At 40.8% G+C, this 21542-nt stretch overlaps 1 protein-coding gene across 1 annotated transcript in view; it reads right to left on the reverse strand.

Moving 5' to 3' along the window:
- The window catches only part of LOC110537486 (transmembrane protein 211), a 204679-nt gene that overhangs the window by 137539 nt on the left and 45598 nt on the right, over positions 1 to 21542 (reverse strand). Inside the window, exon 3 of the mRNA XM_036937429.1 lies at positions 915 to 1053. Within this exon, the coding sequence (XP_036793324.1) occupies positions 915 to 1053 (139 nt within the window). The remainder of the gene's footprint in view (positions 1 to 914; positions 1054 to 21542) is intronic.

Raw genomic sequence — 21542 nt, forward strand, 5'->3', positions numbered from 1 at the left:
AAACCAAAATTGAACTTTTTGGCAACAATGCAAAACGTTATGTTTGGCGTAAAAGCAACACAGCTGAACACACCATCCCCACTGTCAAACATGGTGGTGGCAGCATCATGGTTTGGGCCTGCTTTTTTTCAGCAGGGACAGGGAAGATGGTTAAAATTGACGGGAAGATGGATGGAGCCAAATACAGGACCATTCTGGAAGAAAACCTGACGGAGTCTGCAAAAGACCTGAGACTGGGACGGAGATTTGTCTTCCAACAAGACAATGATCCAAAAGATAAAGCAATATCTACAATGGAATGGTTCAAAAATAAACATATCCAGGTGTTAGAATGGCCAAGTCAAAGTCCAGACCTGAATCCAATCGAGAATCTGTGGAAAGAACTGAAAACTGCTGTTCACAAATGCTCTCCATCCAACCTCACTGAGCTCGAGCTGTTTTGCAAGGAGGAATGGGAAAAAATGTCAGTCTCTCGATGTGCAAAACTGATAGAGACATACCCCAAGCGACTTACAGCTGTAATCGCAGCAAAAGGTGGCGCTACAAAGTATGAACTTAAGGGGGCTGAATAATTTTGCACGCCCAATTTTTCAGTTTTTGATTTGTTAAAAAAGTTTGAAATATCCAATAAATGTCGTTCCACTTCATGATTGTGTCCCACTTGTTGTTGATTCTTCACAAAAAAATACAGTTTTATATCTTTATGTTTGAAGCCTGAAATGTGGCAAAAGGTCGCAAAGTTCAAGGGGGCCGAATACTTTCCCAAGGCACTGTATAGATATATATTTGTAACCTTCTTTCGGGCCAAACCAAACAGCGGCGCGGACCCAGTTTGATCAGCCCTGGTCTAGGTAATAGAAAGTCTGTGTGTTGTTGTTGACAGGTGTGTGTGTATGTGTCTGTTCTGTACTCACCCGCAGCCATCTGCATGTATCCAGCCAGTGTACAGATCCTCCTCTCACAGCCTCCGCTGGGCAGGAAGATGGTGATGATGGCCAACAGAGAGCTGACTGCCAGGAGAGAACATCCTCCAGAACACAGCACTGCACTCGTCTGAAACACACACACAAACACCAGAGAAAGGGGTAAGTTCAAGGATTGATCACTCGTTAAACATAAATACACTATTAATGCATACTTGAATATCAGCTTGCTATTCCGCAACCAGTACATATCAAGGAAGCAACTGACAGGTTGAACCATACTAAATATGTGTGATAGTTTGAAAGCTAGAAACAGAGTTAAACATGTTACTCTCACTCACAGACCCACACAAACACACACATTGGTTAATATGTTTCTGTTTCCTGAGACAGTGCTTCAAATCAGAACAACAAAGGATTGACCCTGACTGTCCTCATTCATTACACTATGTTTAATCACACACTGGTTACACAGACAGAGAAAGAGAGGCTGAGGAGAACACCGGGCAAGCACAACACACAACCCACGCTAACAGACAACTGTGCACACACAATCCACTAACACGAACACACACAAGGAGCTGTGTGTCAGGTGATTGGGGGTTCCAGGAGAATTCCCCCAGACAGACACCCTCCTTCCTCATCCTGATTCCTGCTGTTTGATCTGCCTGACAGTCTTTTTATTCATTAGCCTATCACCCTGTCTCACACTGGCTTTGATAAATCAAATCAAATTTTATTTGTCACATACACATGGTTAGCAGATGTTAATGCGAGTGTAGTGAAATGCTTGTGCTTCTAGTTCCGAAAATGCAGTAATATCCAACGAGTAATCTAACCTAATAATTTCACATAAATTACCTTATACACACAAGTGTGAAGGAATGAATAAGAATATGTACATAAAAAAAATATATGAATGAGTGATGGCCGAACGGCATAGGCAAGATGCAGTGGATGGTATAGAGTACAGTATATACATATGAGATGAGTAATGTAGGGTATGTAAACATTATATGAAGTGCATTGTTCAAGTAGCTAGTGATACATTTATTACATCAATTTTTATTTTATTAAGGTGGCTGGAGTTGAGTCAGTATGTTGGCAGCAGCCACTTTGATAAAGCTGCTGTGCATCCTACCTTCCTACCACCTGGACACACACACACACACACACACACACACACACACACACACACACACATACAAAGTTGAGTTGTTGGAACAAGTCCTGTCAGTGATTAGCATTCAAGCCGCGGCGATCACAGAAAACTGTATAACATGCATGAGGGAATGACACCACTAATACAAGTGTCATTAGTCGCGTACTTGATGTGTTTCACCGTTCTGACTGACACGGAGGGAGAAAAAAGACAGCAAGAATCTCCATGCCTGGCAGAAGACTTAATTAAATTGTTCTTGCAAGTTTGGGGCAGAGAAAATGAGGACGGTCACCTTCATTTTTTTATGAAGGTAAGAAAAAAAGAGAGCGATAGATGAAAAAGCAACCCCCGCTATTCTGAAGCCAATACAGATAACATATTTGACTAAAACATAATCATTTCACACCTTGCTTATATTTGTATATGATCACATCTCTCTATTTATGCGTGGGAATACCTCTCCCCCCTCCCCCCCAATTTGTTTGTATATATATATATATATATATATATATATATATATATATATATATATATATATATATATATATATATATATACACACATATATATATATATATATACACACATATATACATATATACACACACACACTGCATTCGTAAATTATTCAGACTCCTTGACAATTTCCACATTTTGTTACGTTACAACATTATTCTAAAATCGATTAAAGCTAATTTTTTTCTTCATCAATCTACACACAATACCCTATAATGACAAAATACGTTTTTGAAAATTGTTGCACATTTTATAAAAATAAAAAACTGAAATATCACATTACATAAGTATTCAGACCCTTGTCTGTCGGCCCTGCATTAACGACCAAAATGGGTTGGAGAAAATTGTGCTAAATAAAAATACATACCAGTTTCATTTCAGGACCAAAAAATTGACAGCTGTGCCATACAGATTGCAAAATAGTTGGGAAGAGATTTTCGATGTACTGATTCAATGGCACATGGTTTATGAATTGACACACAAAACGACACCGGATTCAAAACTTAGAATTGTTCTATATATGGGGGATACAACCTTCCCAGCTCTGCAGATTCTGCTGTGAAGAGACAGTCATTAGATCATTTTTTTTGGTACTGTCCATATGTAGCTGGTTTTTGGTCACAGGTCCAGGAATGGCTGAAGTATTGCAACATTTACCTGGAGCTAACGCTGCAAATAGCAATACTAGCAATCACAGCAAAGTTTAAATATATATGGCAAATAGAAATCCACTACGGTCGGTGTGAAGAGATAGATGGGAGGGGTTGAATGGACCTGAAGGGTGGGACTAATAACAACAAGAAAAATGTAAAATATACTGTGTCTGTAAAATGTATAAGGGTTCAGAACTTCTGTGAAATATATGGCAAATAGAAATCAAACTGGATGGACATCAGAAATCGTGTAACAGAAATGTGTATTTGTATGTACAGTTGAAGTCAGAAGTTTACATACACCTTAGCAAAATACATGTAAACTCAGTTTTTCACAATTCCTGACCTTTAGTCCTCGTAAACATTCCCTCTCTTAGGTCAGTTAGGATCACCACTTTATTTTAAGAATGTGAAATGTCAGAAAAATAATAGAGAGAATGATTTATTTCAGCTTTTATTTCTTTCATCACATTCCCCGTGGGTCAGAAGTTTACATACCCTCAATTAGTATTTGGTAGCATTGCCTTTATATTGTTTAACTTGGGTCAAACGTTTCAGGCAGCCTTCCACAAGCTTCCCACAATAAGCTGGGTGAATTTTGGACCATTCCTCCTGACAGAGCTGGTGTAACTGAGTCAGGTTTGTAGGCCTCCTTGCTCACACACGCTTTTTCAGTTCTGCCCACAAATTTTATATAGGACTGAGGTCAGGGCTTTGTGATGGTCACTCCAATACCTTGACTTTGTTGTCCTTAAGCCATTTTGCCAAAACTTTGGAAGTGTGCTTGGGGTCATTGTCCATTTGGAAGACCCATTTGCGACCAAGCTTTAACTGATGTCTTGAGATGTTGCTTCAATATATCCATATAATTTTTTTCCCCTCATGATGCCATCTATTTTGTGAAGTGCACCAGTCCCTCCTGCAGCAAAGCACCCCCACAACATGATGCTGCCACCCCCGTGCTTCACTGTTGGGATGGTGTTCTTTGGCTTGCAAGCCTCCCCCTTTTTCCTCCAAACATAACGATGGTCATTATGGCCAAACAGTTCCATTTTTGTTTCATCAGACCCGAGGACATTTCTCCACATTGACCCACTGGAATTGTGATACAGTAAATTAGAAGTGAAATAATCTGTCTGTAAACAATTGTTGGAAAAATTACTTGTGTCATAAACAAAGTGTATGTCTTAATCGACTTGCCAAAACTATAGTTTGTGAACAAGAAATGAATATAGTGGTTGAAAAATAAGTTTTAATGACTCCAACCTACGTTATGTAAACTTCTGACTTCAACTGTATATACAGTATATTTATTTTTGCTTAGACAACTTGGGGGGCCAAATAAAACCACCTGCGGGCCAAATTTGCCTGAGCTACTCTACTGTATACTCTCTTTAGAAGAAGGATGGAATAACATAACAGAATCACTTGGTAAAGATTCAAGGAGTTCTCTCTATCCATCTCCTCTCGTTGTATAAAGTATGTGTCAATGCCATCTCTCCCAAACAATGTTATTTACAGTATAAAGATATTTTCATTCAGTGCACTCAAAGCACTCAGTCACAATAGTGAATGTCCTTCACTAGTGTTTTTGGTGATTGTGGAAATAAATTCTCATGCAAACTTTTTAGAATTGTAACTCATTGTCTTCATGTGTCATTGTGTCATAACAGTTCAAAACAGTTCCAAACAAAAGTGAATGTATGTGTACATTGTCTGCAGCTGAATAGGTCCAAGACAAAGGAGTCCGTTGGAAAAAGGGAAGTGTACATACACCCGTAGCACCTTTTTTTCTATCAAGAACCTTAAAAAGGTTATTCGGCCATCCACATAGGAGAACACTTTGAAGACCCCTTTTTGGTTCTAGTTAGAACACTTTTGGTTCCAAGTAGAACCCTTTTGGGTTCCATGTACAACCCTTTCAACAGACAGTTCTACATGGAACGCAAAAGGGTTCTATCTAGAACCAAAAAGTGTTCTACCTGGAACCAAAAAGTGTTCTACCTGGAACCAAAAAGAACCCTTTTGGAATCTTTTTTCTAAGAGTGTAAGAAAAAGAGGGAGGTATGTGCTGTTATACTGGGTTAAAATCAACATGCCTTTTACTATCGGATCATAACCAAAGCAATAATCAAAAGTGAACAACAATGATTATGATGATGATGATGATGTTGATGGTCACGATGAAGGTGTTTCTGCTGCATTGCTGATCACATGAGAGGTGAGAGGAAGGTATACAGTACAGAGTAGGCTCTGTAGAAAAGCCATTAAATATGATGTTCTTTGTTCTCTTTTCCTCTCTCACCAAAATGATATTCATGTATGCATGGGAATGTCTGGTTCTTTCCCTCATTGCTTGATCTTGACTTGTCTCACAGCCTCCTGGTGTAGCGTCTAGCTGCCTCCCTGCCATGTCTATTTTACATTCAGTGACACATTTAAAGGTACGCTGGGGCCTCAATGTTGTAGTAAGATTACAGATACTTTTGAAAAACTAGATGATTACTTCGAGGATTACTTTTAAATTCAGAAAGGATGTTTGCAAAACAAACTATTTGACACTTCTCTGTTTTCTCAATGACATTCAAATTAGCATTGAAAAAAGGCGCAAGTTTAAATATGGTCAGACTCGCTCACGTTGAACAAAAGTCAGAGACCACTATGATGACACACCAAATGTGTTTGATGGATCGCGGGAAAAGAGCTGAAATAGGCTTTTGTAGGCTACAGTCCAAGCTATATCTTCCAATGGTGCGACTGCTGTCGGCATCCAAAGATTATCCAATTTGAATAAACGCGTGTAGGTAAGGATGACAGCAGCGGTGAAGTCTTCGGCGATACGGACATCACTTTTTATTGATATCTACATAGTTTTGATATCATGGATGGTCAGTCCTTGCATCCATAGCTCTGTCTATTAATCTGAGAGTGGTTACATTTTTCCAGGCCAATCCCTCAGCCCAATCAGTCATCCATGACAACAATATCCTAAACAGAGTAAGGCTGGCTAATAAATCCTTAGTTTTGGGGTTATGCTTAGGTAAAACAATTTGGCCAATGTATACTTCCACATCCGTATAACATTTATTGTAATGACTGGAATTCTGATCGACTTTGGTTTTTAATGTAAATATATCATTTAATCGTATATGTAGTAGAAAGTAATGGGTTAGAAGAAGCCTACATAACCAACCCATAGAGTAAAATGTAACATCCATATATGGCCAACTATGTAAACTTTAACATTGATTTATCCTGCAATAGATGTCGTTCAATTGGCAATACATTTTTGTCTTCTTCTAATGTCTATTTTTATTGTATTTAACTAGGCAAGTCAGTTAATAACACATTCTTATGTACAATGACGGCCTACCCTGTCCAAACCCAGACAATGCTCAGCCAATTGTGTGTCGCCCTATGGGACACAATCGCGGCCGGATATGATACAGCCTGGATTCGAAGCAGGGACTGTAGTGACGCCTCTTGAGATGCAGTGCCTTAAATCGCTGCGCCACTCCGGAGCTCTTAAGAGGAAAGTCATCTAAAAGTAACTGAATGTAATCAGATTACGTTACTGAGTTTGGGTAATCCAGAAGTTACGTTACTGATTACAATTTTGGACAGAAAACTAGTAACTGTAACGGATTACATTTAGAAAGTAACTGTCCCCAAGTGCAGTTTCGTGTACAAATTCAAGGTTGGTCATATAAAAATGAAGCAAGTAACATCCTCTCACTTCACACAGGCAGGTAACAGCAATATTTCTCCACTAGCAGAATAACTTCCTTTCATTCAGCTAATTAACTGGGAAGCAGTAATAGATGTATTCACATGACATTTTACACTTGCCATTTAAAACAACTCCAGAGAATATTTAATAAAGCCTATCGCATTTGTTGCCCTGTCTCCATCTATAAAACAAAACCTATATTTCAATTAATGAGGACAACATTAATCAAGTCTTTACATTCTGTGTTTGTCAGCGATATTGTGTTTAGCGCCTTCGGCTGTTGATGATACAAACGCGTTATAATGAACTCATTATGATCGCAACGTTTACTTACAGACGAGACAGAAAGAAATGAGAAACCCTTTTCCACTACGGTGTAGTGTTGTGCTAAGCGATGCTTAGAGCAAGAGTTAATTTAGTAGAAAATTGGGTTCTAACAGCACTGGCACTTTCAGAGATGTTTCTTAAATAGATTGTAAATATATATGAATAACTACGCAGAGCACTGAAACAACACAGCAAGACAGAGAGAGGAAGTCAATTTGAAGTTACATTGAAGAATGAAATTGTAAAAACAAAAAGTAAATTATGGTGGAGATGATAAGGAGAAGAAATAGACAACGCCCTAAGCTCTGTTAAATGAGGTCATCATGATCACTTTGGCTGTTCAGCATCTAAAGTAGGTCTATAGTAAACACTCGCCCAGGGTGGTCAATCTTGTGGTATAAGACAACAGCAGTGTTAAACCATGCATGCACGCAGACACACTAACACGAAAGCACACGGTCCCACTATGACCTACGGTCAGGGCTGGGGCTCAGTCATAAAGACTATTTGATTGGTTTCCTACTACAATCCAATATCACACACAAGGCCTGTATTGGAGAGCAATAACAGTTACAGCCCTGGTTCAGAAATGCCCTAAATAGACTAAGAGTATGGAGTAATAAAGGAACATTCAGGTGGAGGTTCCATGGGTTACCTTTTCCAATTAAATCGAGGAAGTCCAGGATTACACACAAAAGGCCAATAATATTTCATTGTATGCACAATTGGGAATTCTACAATCGGTGGTTTAGAAAGTGCAGAGCATACAGTAAGTACAGCTGCAGCCATACGAAAGCGTTCCTCCTTCCAATAAGGGTATCACAATACAGTATTTTCATTTGGAGCTTGTGAAAGTACTCATGGGCATTTCCATCCAAAAGGATCCGTGAGCACCAACATGTGAAGTTCATTAGAGCATATCAAATTGGGTGTTAAATTATTAAGTTATGAGTCTATATTTTTAGGAAATGAAGGCATAGATATATATATATTTTTGAATGACTTTCAATCTTAAAAAAGTATGCATAAGTAAATGTTTTGATTTCTGGATAAACAGATGGAAAATATGTCTTAGGAAACATCTGCCCGAATAGTCGTAAAATGTATCAGAAATACATCAAAACACAATAATGTTGACGTAAAGACCCCTGCCAACTAATATAAATTCTTATATTTCGTTTTGTAGAAATTGTTAACCTTCTATAAGTTTAAGAAATATTGCTTTGTGTCTTGTAATTCCGTTACCAAATACCCACATATCTTTGAAGGTGCTACACAGGATTTTTTTTGTAATTTCAGAAATATCCATAATATAACTGATGATAATAGTGGAATGATTGTGTTTCACTGTGATATTCCCCTTCTGATTTCTCCCGCCAGAGCAGAATCTGTTGACAAACTGCGAAAGCTGTTCTGACTTTCCACTGTGTTATCTAGTGGAAATCGCTAATTCCCTGATAACTTTCGGTTTTGTCCCACCAGCTTCAAACAGCTGTAAATGCAATATTTTTAAAATATATTTCACAGCTTTTTAGATGAGACAATGATTCCATACACTATTTAGTGCTAGTTTTCTCACAGAAACTGAAATTGAGCGTACAGTGTAGAATTTTATCAACCAAGAAATGACAGAACGATTTCCACTAGATAACACAGCCACAAAAACAGCTATCCCAGTTTGACAACAGATGCCGCTGCTGCGGGAGAAATCAATATGCGAATATCACAGCCAATCACAACACTGGCGGGTAAGTAATACTGTGAAACACTATTATTCCACTATTAGCGCCAGATACAGTGCACTCGGAAAGTATTTCACCCCTTGACTTTTCCACATTCGCAAACATTTCTAAAAACCGGTTTTCACTTTGTCATGGGTTATTGTGTGTGGTTTGATGGGGGCAGAAAAACAATTTAATACATTTTAGAATAAGGCTGTAATGTAACAAAATGTGGAAGGGGTCTGAATGCTTTCCGAATGCTCTGTATTATATGGACATTCTGAAATTACAATGCAAAAATTCTAAAACTCCTGTGTGTAGCACCTTTAAGATATTTCCAAATGTCTGTCCCCAATGAGGAGGAAGGATAATGAAAGTTAACGAAAGTAACAAGTAATGGTAGACCTACCAATTAGTTATAGGGATTTTACTATTATCAATTTTATTTATGAATTAAGTCATTAAAACGCGCAAAAAAATTGTAATTCTGCACTGTACTGCACTGTACTGAATTCTGCTCTACCATACTATGCTGTGTTGTACTCTACTGAACTCTACCCTACTATGCTGTATTGTACTCTACTGAACTCGTCTGTGCTGCGCTGTGACGTCCAAACTTGTGAAACACGAGAATAATTAAATTCCTACCCATAATTATGCATTTCTATGTAGTACAGATCAGGGACCCAACCCATGATGTAATTCCGTTACCGGGTGTTAATCCACTTCATTTACTGTAGTTCTATAACTCAATCTTTAAAATTTAATCTGGAACAGAGTTTTTTGAAAACATGGTCGCATAAAAACATGAGATTCTACCGTAAAGTTCTTAAAAAAAAAATGTTTTTGGAAATGTTTGTGTACATTGTTACAACTAGTCCTTGAGCATAGAGTTGTATGGTTTGTTAAAATGTTCAATTAAATATTTTAGTTTGGCATACATTTTAAAGTGAAGAAAACTGAGTCAAAGCGTAATCCGTTATCGTGGAATTGCCCACATCCTCAACACTCATCGCTGTTGGAACAGCAGTATAAAGACCAGACCATTACATTTTTTAACATTTTGTTTATTTAACCTTTATTTAACTAGGCAAGCCAGTTAAGAACAAATTATTATTTACAATGAAGGCCTACCAAAAAGCAAAAGGCCTCCTGCGGGGACTGGGGCTGGGTTTAAAAATTAAAAATAACATTTTGGACAAAACACACATCATGAGAAGAGAGACACCACAACACTACATAAAGAGAGACGTTTCCCATTAGTGCTCTATGCATACCCTTGACACAAACAACCCAGACACTTGACAATCTAAAGCCTTGCCTGTATAGAGGACTCTGGGTGAAGTGAATACATACCCGCTGCAGCCTAACTGATATACATACTATGCAGATGTGATTAGTTTGCTATATAACTGGACCTACGCGTGGGTGCTGTTTTATGTAAACTGTTATTGTTTTGCATACTGAGAGGGATGACAGCGACCCAAAGCACAGCAGCTTTGCGCGCTCTCTCTCTCTCTCTCTCTCTCTCTCTCTCTCTCTCTCTCTCTCGCTCCATCTTCCTTTTAGCACCGACCCTCCACTTAGCTAGCTCGACCCTGGGCTCATCAGCATTCAGTGATGTAGCAGTGTAGCTAGCGATCATAGTAAGTGTCATCCTTGACATCTCTCCGTGTCGCTCTGAGCCCATTAGCTTAGTCACACACACATCTCTGAAAACATCACTTTACCCTGAGTAACATCACATGCACAAACACACTTTACACTGAGAGAGGCTGAATGAGGCCTGGATATTGCCCTGTAGCTCTCTCACACACACACACACACACACACACAGCTGGGAGGGATCCCTACTCTCTTCTCTCTCGCTCTGTTTTAATCAGTTGTTTTTCTTCCCTGGTACTCTATATTGTAACTTCATCATTTTCCGAACAATCCTTTCACTCTGCCAAAACGGTCCCACAAATGCCGCCATCCCCTAAATGAATGTGTTGAATTATACATCCATCTCCTCATTGATCTTTACTGGGGTACAGTCGCTTAGTAGAGACTGAGGATTGTGTGCAACTGTGTGTGTCGTGTCAGACAATCCGCCCTGAATATCTGACAATGCCCTGCACCAAGGGCCCACGCTGCAAGAATACAAGATGGAGAGGAGATGAGGGATAAGGGGGGAGGAGATTAATGACCTGACAAGTGGACGGAGTGTCAATTTTATGTTGAGGACAGCCAGGCCCAAGGAAGGCTATGACATTCACAAAGCACTTATGAAGAGGACATTAGAATGTTCTTCAGTTTCCCTTGACACCAGACAGCCAGGCATGGAAACATGGAGGTAAATTCCTAAAATTCACCTCAGAAAATGGGTGTGTTCGTAAATGTTTATTGTCCTCATCTAATAATAACTGGAGAAGTCAACATGTTATAACATAGGATGGTTGACGGTTGAGAAATGTAATCTGTCATTAATTTGATATAGCCTCTCCCCTTAGATCCTGTTCTAGAGTAATTACCCTATCCCAAATCATGTTGATGGGGAATGCTTATTGGAATGCTAATCTGTAAATTGGGTTTCCAGACCTAGTTTAGCAGTAGGGCTTCCTATAGTTGGGTTCCTATAGTAGGGCTTCCTATAGTAGGGTTCCTATAGTAGAGCTTCCTATAGTAGGGCTTCCTATAGTAGGGCTTCCTATAGTAGGGTTCCTATAGTAGGGCTTCCTATAGTAGGGCTTCCTATAGTAGGGTTCCTATATTAGGGCTTCCTATAGTAGGGTTCCTATAGTAGGCTTCCTATAGTAGGGCTTCCTATAGTAGGGCTTCCTATAGTAGGGCTTCCTATAGTAGGGCTTCCTATAGTAGGGCTTCCTATAGTAGGGCTTCCTATAGTAGGGCTTCCTATAGTAGGGTTCCCTATAGTAGGGTTCCTATAGATCGAGCGGAGTGGAGTTTCCCATATTCTCCCCCAAAAGGGGGAAACTAACTTTCCCATTCTGGGTAAGTCAGAGGGGGTAACACTAAATGGCCTGTCATTGTCATAAGGAATCTACTATATTCGTGCCTGAAATAAAAAAGTATGAAAAAGCATGGTTTACTGTAGCCAGCAGCATACCACCCTGCGTCCCACTGCTGGTGTGCTTCTGAAGCTAAGCAGGTTTGATCCTGGTCAGTCCTTAGATGGGAGACCAGATGCTGCTGGAAGTGGTTTCAGAGGTTTAGTAGGAGGCACTCTTTCCTCTGGTCTAAAAAAAAATATCCCCGGGCAGTGGCCCTGTGTAGGGTGCCGACTTTTGGATTGGGACGTTAAACGGGTGTCCTGACTCTCTGTGGTCACTAAAGATCACATGGCACTTATTGTAGGGGTGTTAACCCTGGTGTCCTGGCTAAATTCCCAATCTGGCCCTCATATCATCATGGTCACCTAATCATCCCCAGCTTACAATTGGCTCATTCCTCTCCCCTGTAACTATTCCCCAGGTTGTTGCTGTTAATGAAAATGTGTTCTCAGTCAACTTAGCTGGTAAAAAAAGGGTTAAATATATTTTTTTAAATGTGGTGACATGTTTAATCAAAAATCACAGCGGTAATCTGAAGTCAGCCTTACAATTTATCCTGGCTGAATGAACTGAGGCAAACTTCCTGCTCTCTCTATCTCTCTCTCTCTCACACACACTGTCTCTCTCTTTAGATTTTTTTCTCATTGTTTTCCCCCGGTCAGTCCCTCTCCTCAGCAGAGAGTGAGAGCCAGAACCAGGTGGGGGCGTTGGTAGAGTGGGCAAAAAGTCAAGTTCAAAGCACAGAGCAGAGCCACCCCCAGCCCCAGGGACGGTCACAGCCAGAGTGACCAGAGTCAGCAGACCACATGCATGACAGAGCCCATTGTTGTGGGTCCCTGTGAGAGCCTGCTCCGCCTGCCAACAACGCTGTGGGGAGACGGACGTTCTAACATCCCTGCATTCTAACTGCCTGTATTTACCACTGACAAAGATGTGTGTATGTGTGTGTCTACATGTGTGCATGCATGTGTAACCCCAGTCAGGCATGTGGAGTGGCCTCTCAGAGCCTGCCCATACATGTTGCCCTATCCTTTTCCTAAATCAATAGCTCTACAGGACAGGACAGCAGGAGGGCAGAGCCACTGACAGAGGAACAGAGGCCCAATTCAGGACTGTATCCAGAGCTGCATTCCAGAGTTGTAGTCCCAGTTTTCCTGGCCTGGGTCCACTCTGGCCTAACACTCAGGCAGCTGTCTTCCTGTCAGGGCCACATACCACCACCTGCTGCCCCACCTGGAACCCCAATGGACGCCACTGTATGTGTGCATTGGGTGACGGACAAACATGGCCTCCTTGGTTTGTGGCTCTTGTTGCTCTCGATACTGTCTCTATCCCCTAATGCTGAAGCATGGGTTTGTTCACTTCACAGCAAATCACAGAACCGATATTCAGTACCTTCCTGAGTTAACAGGCCTTTAGTGTACAAAAATATGATTATAAAAAATTGAAATACAAGGTCAGGAACTTGACCACCTCAGCAACTGGATAAGATGGCGCTGCAGTGGATAGCAGCCGTTATTCGGGCTCTTGTCCAATTCTGCTATCTTGTGTATTTTTCCGCTGATCTGAATTGTTATGTACATAATGTCTCCACCATCATTTCCTATGACAGAAAACAACTTCTGGACATCAGAACAGCGATCACTAACCTCGATTTGAACTAACATTTTTACATCAACGAGTCAGCAGCTCTGGATGTTCGGCTTACTCCGGACCAGGCCCTAATCCCCGAGACTCGGCAGAGGAAGCGGTGGAGAAACCAAGGCAGGCGAGTCGGCACCCTGACGAGACTACGTTAGCGAGTAAATACACTACCATTGCCCTCTGATCTATTGGCGAACGTGCATTCACTGGAGAATAAACTGGATGAGCTCCGTTCGAGACTATCCTATCAATGGGACCGGAAAAACTGTAATATATTACGGTTCTCAGAGTCGTGGCAGAACAAGGACATTTTTCCATTTTGTTACTTAACAACCTTATTCTACAATAGATTAAATCGTTTTTCCCCTCATCAATCTACCCACGATACCCCATAATGACAAAGCAAAAACAGTTTATTTTTTATATATATAAAAAATTTAATATCACATTTACATAAGTATTCAGATCCTTTACTCAGTACTTTGTTGAAGCATCTTTGGCAGCGATTACAGCCTCAAATCTTCTTGGGTATGATGCTACAAGCTTGGCACACCTGTATTTGGGGAGTTTCTCCCATTCTTCCCTGCAGATCCTTGATTTGTTGAATACTTTTTTGGTTACTACATGATTCCATATGTGTTATTTCATAGTTTTGATGTCTTCACTATTATTCTACAATAAATAAAGAAAAACCCTGGAATGTGTAGGTGTGTCCAAACTATTGACTGGTCCTATATATACACACACTACCGTTCAAAAGTTTGGGGTCACTTAGAAATGTCCTTGTTTTTGAAAGAAAAGCAAAAAAAATTGTCCATTATAATAACATAACATTTATTAGAAACACAGTGTAGACATTGTTTTTTATTTAAAAAAATATATATACAGTGCCTTGCGAAAGTATTCGGCCCCCTTGAACTTTGCAACCTTTTGCCACATTTCAGGCTTCAAACATAAAGATATAAAACTGTATTTTTTTGTGAAGAATCAACAACAAGTGGGACACAATCATGAAGTGGAACGACATTTATTGGATATTTCAAACTTTTTTAACAAATCAAAAACTGAAAAATTGGGCGTGCAAAATTAAAATTAATTAGTTTCTCCCCAATTTCGTGGTGTCCAATTGTTGTAGTAGCTACTATCTTGTCTCATCGCTACAACTCGGGAGAGACGAAGGTTGAAAGTCATGCGTCCTCCGATACACAACCCAACCTAGCCGCACTGCTTCTTAACACAGCGCGCATCCAACCCGGAAGCCAGCCGCACCAATGTGCCGGAGGAAACACCGTGTATCTGGCAACCTTGGTTAGCGCGCACTGCGCCCGGCCCGCCACAGGAGACGCTGGTGCACGATGAGACAAGGACATCCCTACCGACCAAGCCCTCCCTAACCCGGACGACGCTAGGCCAATTCTGCGTCGCCCCATGGACCCAGAGTCTCTGATGGCACAGCTGGCGCTGCAGTACAGCGCCCTTAACCACTGCGCCACCCGGGAGGCCCTAACATTGTTAATGTTGTAAATGACTATTGTAGCTGGAAACTGCAGATGTTTTTAGAGAATATCTACATAGGCGTACAGAGGCCCATTATCAGCAACCATCACTCCTATGTTCCAGTGGCACATTGTGTTAGCTAATCCAAGTTTATAATTTTAAAAGGCTAATTTATCATTAGAAAACCCTTTTGCAATTACGTTAGCACAGCTAAAAACTGTTGTCCTGATTAAATAAGCAATAAAACTGGCCTTCTTTAGACTAGTTGAGTATCTGGAGCATCAGCATTTGTGGGTTGGATTACAGGCTCAAAATGGACAGAAACAAAGCACTTCCATCTGAAACTTGTCAGTCTATTCTTGTTCTGAGAAATGAAGGCTATTCCATGCGAGAAATTGCCAAGAAACTGAAGATCTCGTACAACGCTGTGTACTACTCCCTTCACAGAACAGCGCAAACTGTCTCTAACAAGAATAGAAAGAGGAGTGGGAGGCCCCGGTGCACAACTGAGCAAGAGGACAAGTACATTAGAGTGTCTAGTATGAGAAACAGACACCCCACAAGTCCTCAACTGGCAGCTTCATTAAATAGTACCCGCAAAACACCAGTCTCAATGTCAACAGTGAAGAGGCGACTCCGAGATGCTGGCCTTCTAGGCAGAGTTGCAAAGAAAAAGCCATATCTCAGACTGGCCAATAAAAATAAAAGATGGGCAAAAGAACACAGACACTGGACAGGCAAACTCTGCTTAGAAGGCCAGCACCCCAAGGTACTAGGGTGCAAAAGAGCAAGAGGGCAATAATAATATGGGGATGAGCTAGTTGGGGGTGCTATTTACAGATGGGCTGTGTACAGGTAGAGTGATCGGTAAGCTGCTCTGACATCTGTTGCTAAAAGTTAGAGCGCTTCAGCGATTTTTGCAATTCGTTCCAGTCATTGGCAGCAGAGAACTGGAAGGAAAGGTGGCCAAAGGAAGTGTTGACTTTGGGGATGAACAGTGAAATATACCTGCTGGAGTGTGTGCTACAGGTGGGTGTTGCTATGGTGACTAGTGAGCTGAGATAAGGCGGGGCTTTACCTAGCAAAGACTTATAGATGACCTGGAGCCAGTGGGTTTAGCGACAAATATGAAGCGAGGGCCAGCCAACGAGAGCATACAGGTCCCAGTGGTCTATGGCAAGACCTGAAAACGGTTGTCTCGCAATGATCAACAACCAATTTGACAGAGCTTCAAGAATTTAGAAAATAATAAATGGGCAAATGTTGCACAATCCAGATGTGGTAAGCTCTTAGACTTAACCAGAAAGACTCATAGCTGTAAATTGCTGCCACAGGTTCTTCTACAAAGTATTGACTCAGGGGTGTGAATACTTATGTAAATGAGCTATTTCTGTATTTAATTTTCAATACATTTGCAATAACGTCATTACTGGGTATTGTGTGTAGATGGTTGAGAAAAAAATGAATTCAATAATTATTTAATTCAGGCTGTGACGCAACAAAATGTAGAATAAGTCAAGGGGTATGAATACCTCCTGAAGGCACTGTATTATGTACATAGCTACCTCTACCCCTGCACATCGACTCAGTACACGTACTCCCTGTATATAAGTCATGTTATTTTTTACCAATTTTTAATCATTTTTCACTGTGTATTTATTCCTCATGTCACGATTTATATTTTGATTTAATATATATATATTTTTTTATCTTCCTCTGTAACTCTGCATTGTTGGGAAAATGATCCATAAGTAAGCATTTCACAGCTCGTCTACACCTGTTGTTTACGAAAGCAGGTGGCAAATGACATCTTATTTTATTTAAATTGGCTGAAGGTGCCGTAAAACTCTGGGCAATGTTTGATCAAGTATTTTTTTAGATGTGGAAATAAAGTATTGGATTCCCCCTGAGAAGTCCCAATCTCATTGGAAAGATGCATATCCTGAAAACATTTCCATAATATCTGTTGTTGTGGGTGTATGGCAGAAGCAGCATTGGCAAGAACTGTGTGTTATAAAGCAGCAGCATCCCACAGGAGACATGTCTTTATGCAGATGCCAGAGCTATAGAAACCTATTGAATGGCTGTTACGTAAGGCTGTGGAAAAGATGGCTATGGGCCACATTGTAGAGTTTCATAGAGCTAACTTCAGCTGCTACTTTAGAAACATATTTTTCTTTAAAAAAAAATGTCAGTCTCATCAGCCTCCTCATAAAAACAGGAAGCATTGCAGCCCCTGCAGCCCTCTTTATTCAATCAATTACAGTTTTTACTAGATGAAGAGCTACATTTCTTATAACGCATCATCACATCTATACTAAAATGCATTAAGAAACTGGCCTACTTTTTTGGAGGATATAATATATAACTTCTCATTTATCCATAAGGAGTAATAAAATAGCATCCTCACATTATATATTGGCCAATCAAGACAATATGATTGCTATCAAAACGCCCATCTGTCACACACACACTTCACATCACATTTGCACTGCCATTGGAAAAAACCATAGAATACACTGAATAAAACAGTAAAGAACCACTAAACTCACAAAAATCTAGTCACATCACCACCTCCAAAGCCCTAATCCTAACACAAAGGCTCAGAGAGAACAGCTATATCACAGGCACTATAGACTGGTTAGCTGACAATGTCACGAAAATGATGTCTGTTGTTGTGATTCTGGGTGGCCAGATAGCTGGAGTCCAGGGTGTCTGGGAGGATGTGAGCCATGACCAGCCTTTCAAAGGATTTTACCTTGGTGTTCATGGGGACAGGGACTATGGTGGTTTGCTTGAAACATGTCGATATTATAAACTGGGTCAGGGAGAGGTTGAAAATGACAGTGAAGACACTTGCCAGCTGGTCAGCGCCTGCTCTGAGTACACGTCCTAAACAGTTCTGTAGCTTAGCATCCACTTCCTCGGACCACTTCCTTATTGAGTGCATCACTGGTACTTCCTGTTTGTGTTTTTGCTTGTAAGCAGGAATCAGGAGGATAGAGTTATGGTCCGATTTGACCATTTATATTGATTTCTATCTTGTTCTTGATACTGTCTTGTTTTGAGGTGTTTTGACGGCTGTCACGTCTATGCTAATATGGCAAAGCTGCAAGCTGGTGTAACAGTATAGCTTCTGTCCCTCTCCTCGCCTCGAACCCTCTGCACACATAGACAACAGATACCCTCGAAGCATCGTTACCCATCGCGCCACAAAAGCTGCGGCCCTTGAGAGAGTGACGTCACCGATTGAAACGCTATTAGCGCGCACCACCGCTAACTAGCTAGCCATTTCACACCGGTTACACGAGCTAACCAACCAACTGTAACTAGTTATTTCAGAAACAACAAGTTCTCATTGTACAAATGTATTTGTTTTCAATAAACATTGTAGACAAAATATGGTTTACATGTTGTCAATAATCTAAGCCAACTCCACCCTAACCCTCACGCAAAGGCTCAGAGAGAACAGCTGTATCATAGGCACCATAGATTGGTTAGCTGACACGAATGATGCTCACGCTTAATTGGAGCTGAAGTCTGTGTGTTGTTGTGATTCTGGATGGCCAGATAGCTAGCAACAATCACAAGAAACTGCCATGTGAGGAATCATAGGTGGCTCATTTCATCTTTCTTAAACTCAATCAAACCAAATTGTATTTGTCACGTGCTCAATACTACACGTGTAGACTTTACTGTGAAATGCTTACTTGCGCACACGTCGGTTTGTTGCTAAACAACCAACCCCTCTATACAGTGGTTGTGGCTCTATTGCTGTAAATTCCATAGCTGTGGCTCTGTAGATTGTTTGATGTAGCCTACAGTGTTCTCTCCCTTACCATCACCCTCCCAGCAACTCTGACGCCTACCCTCTTTAGGCGGAGTGTTACTTCACCCAGGGCTCACACCCCATTAGTAGACGGCCGCCTCATCACGGACAAAAGCCCTTCTCCCCTGTATCCCTCAATTAAATGGATGTTAATGTCCCAATGGGAAGTAGACACAGTCTCAAGTGCAGTGGAAAAAATAACCACACCTTACCTCACTCCCTCCTTCCCTCCCTCATTTCTTCTAACTCTTTTCCTTCCCTCCTACCCATTCCATTGGACTGTGGTAAATAATACATCACAATAGCAGTCATATCCGATCAGGGATCAAATGGATGGTTTGAACTGTATGGAAGCCTTCACAGGGCTGTGTTAATGATGACATCCCAGTCCCAGACCAGCCAGGGAATTGTGTGAGAGTCTCTGAAAAGGCCTATTTTATGTCAGGGCAGTAGGGGCTGTCAAAGAGAGAGAAAAGAGGAAGCACAAGCACAGTGTCTTCCTTTTCCTTTATCCATTTCAATGGAGGACTAATTTAATTGTACCACAATTGATACACCCTCTCTTCTTTTAATAACAAACACAGCATTTGTTTTCCTTTTTGCTTTGAGGTACATGCGAAAAAGAAAATAGAGAAAAACACAGGAATATAGCAGTACAGAAAAAAGCAAGCAGCTATTCAAACTGTAGTCATTCAGAATGAAATATGCCTGATAAACAAGCTAACTATAAATCAAAGCCAACTATGCGTGATTGTGCTAATTAGAATAAACCTATGTAGCTATGTCTGGCACACTGACAAACAGCAAATGGAATGTAGAGAGGCAGAATCCTACAATTATGTTCAATTTATTTCTTACACTGAGCAACACTGAGCTGCACGAAGAAACAGGACAGCAGGGGAAGGGCATGAGATGAGAGGAAGAGTGATAGATACAGAGAGAGAGAGATGAGAGGAGAGGAAGAGTGATAGATACAGAGAGAGAAAGATGAGAGGAGAGGAAGAGTGATAGATACAGAGAGAGAAAGATGAGAGGAGAGGAAGAGTGATAGATACAGAGAGAGAGAGATGAGAGGAGAGGAAGAGTGATAGATACAGAGAGAGAGAGATGAGAGGAGAGGAAGAGTGATATATACAGAGAGAGAGAGAGAGAGAGAGAGAGAGAGGAGAGGAAGAGTGATAGATACAGAGAGAGAAAGATGAGAGGAGAGGAAGAGTGATAGATACAGAGAGAGAGAGATGAGAGGAAGAGTGATAGATACAGAGAGAGAGAAAGATGAGAGGAAGAGTGATAGATACAGAGAGAGAGAAAGATGAGAGGAGAGGAAGAGTGATAGATACAGAGAGAGAGAGATGAGAGGAGAGGAAGAGTGATAGATACAGAGAGAGAAAGATGAGAGGAGAGGAAGAGTGATAGATACAGAGAGAGAAAGATGAGAGGAGAGGAAGAGTGATAGATACAGAGAGAGAGAGATGAGAGGAGAGGAAGAGTGATAGATACAGAGATGAGAGGAGAGGAAGAGTGATAGATACAGAGAGAGAGAGAGAGAGAGAGAGGAGAGGAAGAGTGTAAGATACAGAGAGAGAAAAAGATTAGGGGAAGAGTGATGGATACAGAGAGAGAAAGATGAGAGGAGAGGAAGAGTGATAGATAGAGAGAGAGAGAGAAAGATGAGAGGAGAGGAAGAGTGATAGATACAGAGATGAGAGGAGAGGAAGAGTGATAGATACAGAGAGAGAGAGAAAGATGAGAGGAGAGGAAGAGTGATAGATACAGAGATGAGAGGAGAGGAAGAGTGATAGATACAGAGAGAGAGAGAGAGAGAGAGGAGAGGAGAGGAAGAGTGTAAGATACAGAGAGAGAAAAAGATGAGAGGGGAAGAGTGATAGATACAGAGAGAGAGAGAAAGAGGAGAGGAAGAGTGATAGATAGAGCGAGAAAGAGGAGAGGAAGAGTGATAGATACAGAGAGAGAAAGAGGAGAGGAGAGAAAGAGTGATGGATACAGAGAGAGAGAGAAAGATGAGAGGAGAGAGGGGGTAAGTTTGAGTTCAAAGTAATAGAAGATACTATAATATATTTATTTCCCAAGCCTCTGTAATACTGTACAAAGCCACATACTTATGAACGTTTGCTTTCACTTTGGGTGTGTTATTTACCAAAACTCTGATTAGATATGCATAATCTCACTTTACGCTATCCGCCCTGTTAGTGATGGTAAACAGCACATAAGTCATTTCTAAAGAAAGGGGGAAAAGTTAAGTGCATTATCAAAAACGTTATAAAAGGCTCCATCTACATCCATACACCGTTTAAAACATGTTGGCCTTTCTCTCTGAGAAACAGAATTTTGTAATAGTCACTACCAAGATTATAAAGGCAGAATGTACGACAACCAATCATCTGAGGAGTGTTCAGAGTGTTCTGGTGTCTGAGGTAAAAGTCAAATATCAAACAGGTCTTTGAGTGAGTCAAAACAAAACTCTGG

Source organism: Oncorhynchus mykiss, chromosome 12 (genome assembly GCF_013265735.2).
Source record: "Oncorhynchus mykiss isolate Arlee chromosome 12, USDA_OmykA_1.1, whole genome shotgun sequence".
Taxonomy (NCBI): Eukaryota; Metazoa; Chordata; class Actinopteri; order Salmoniformes; family Salmonidae; genus Oncorhynchus; species Oncorhynchus mykiss.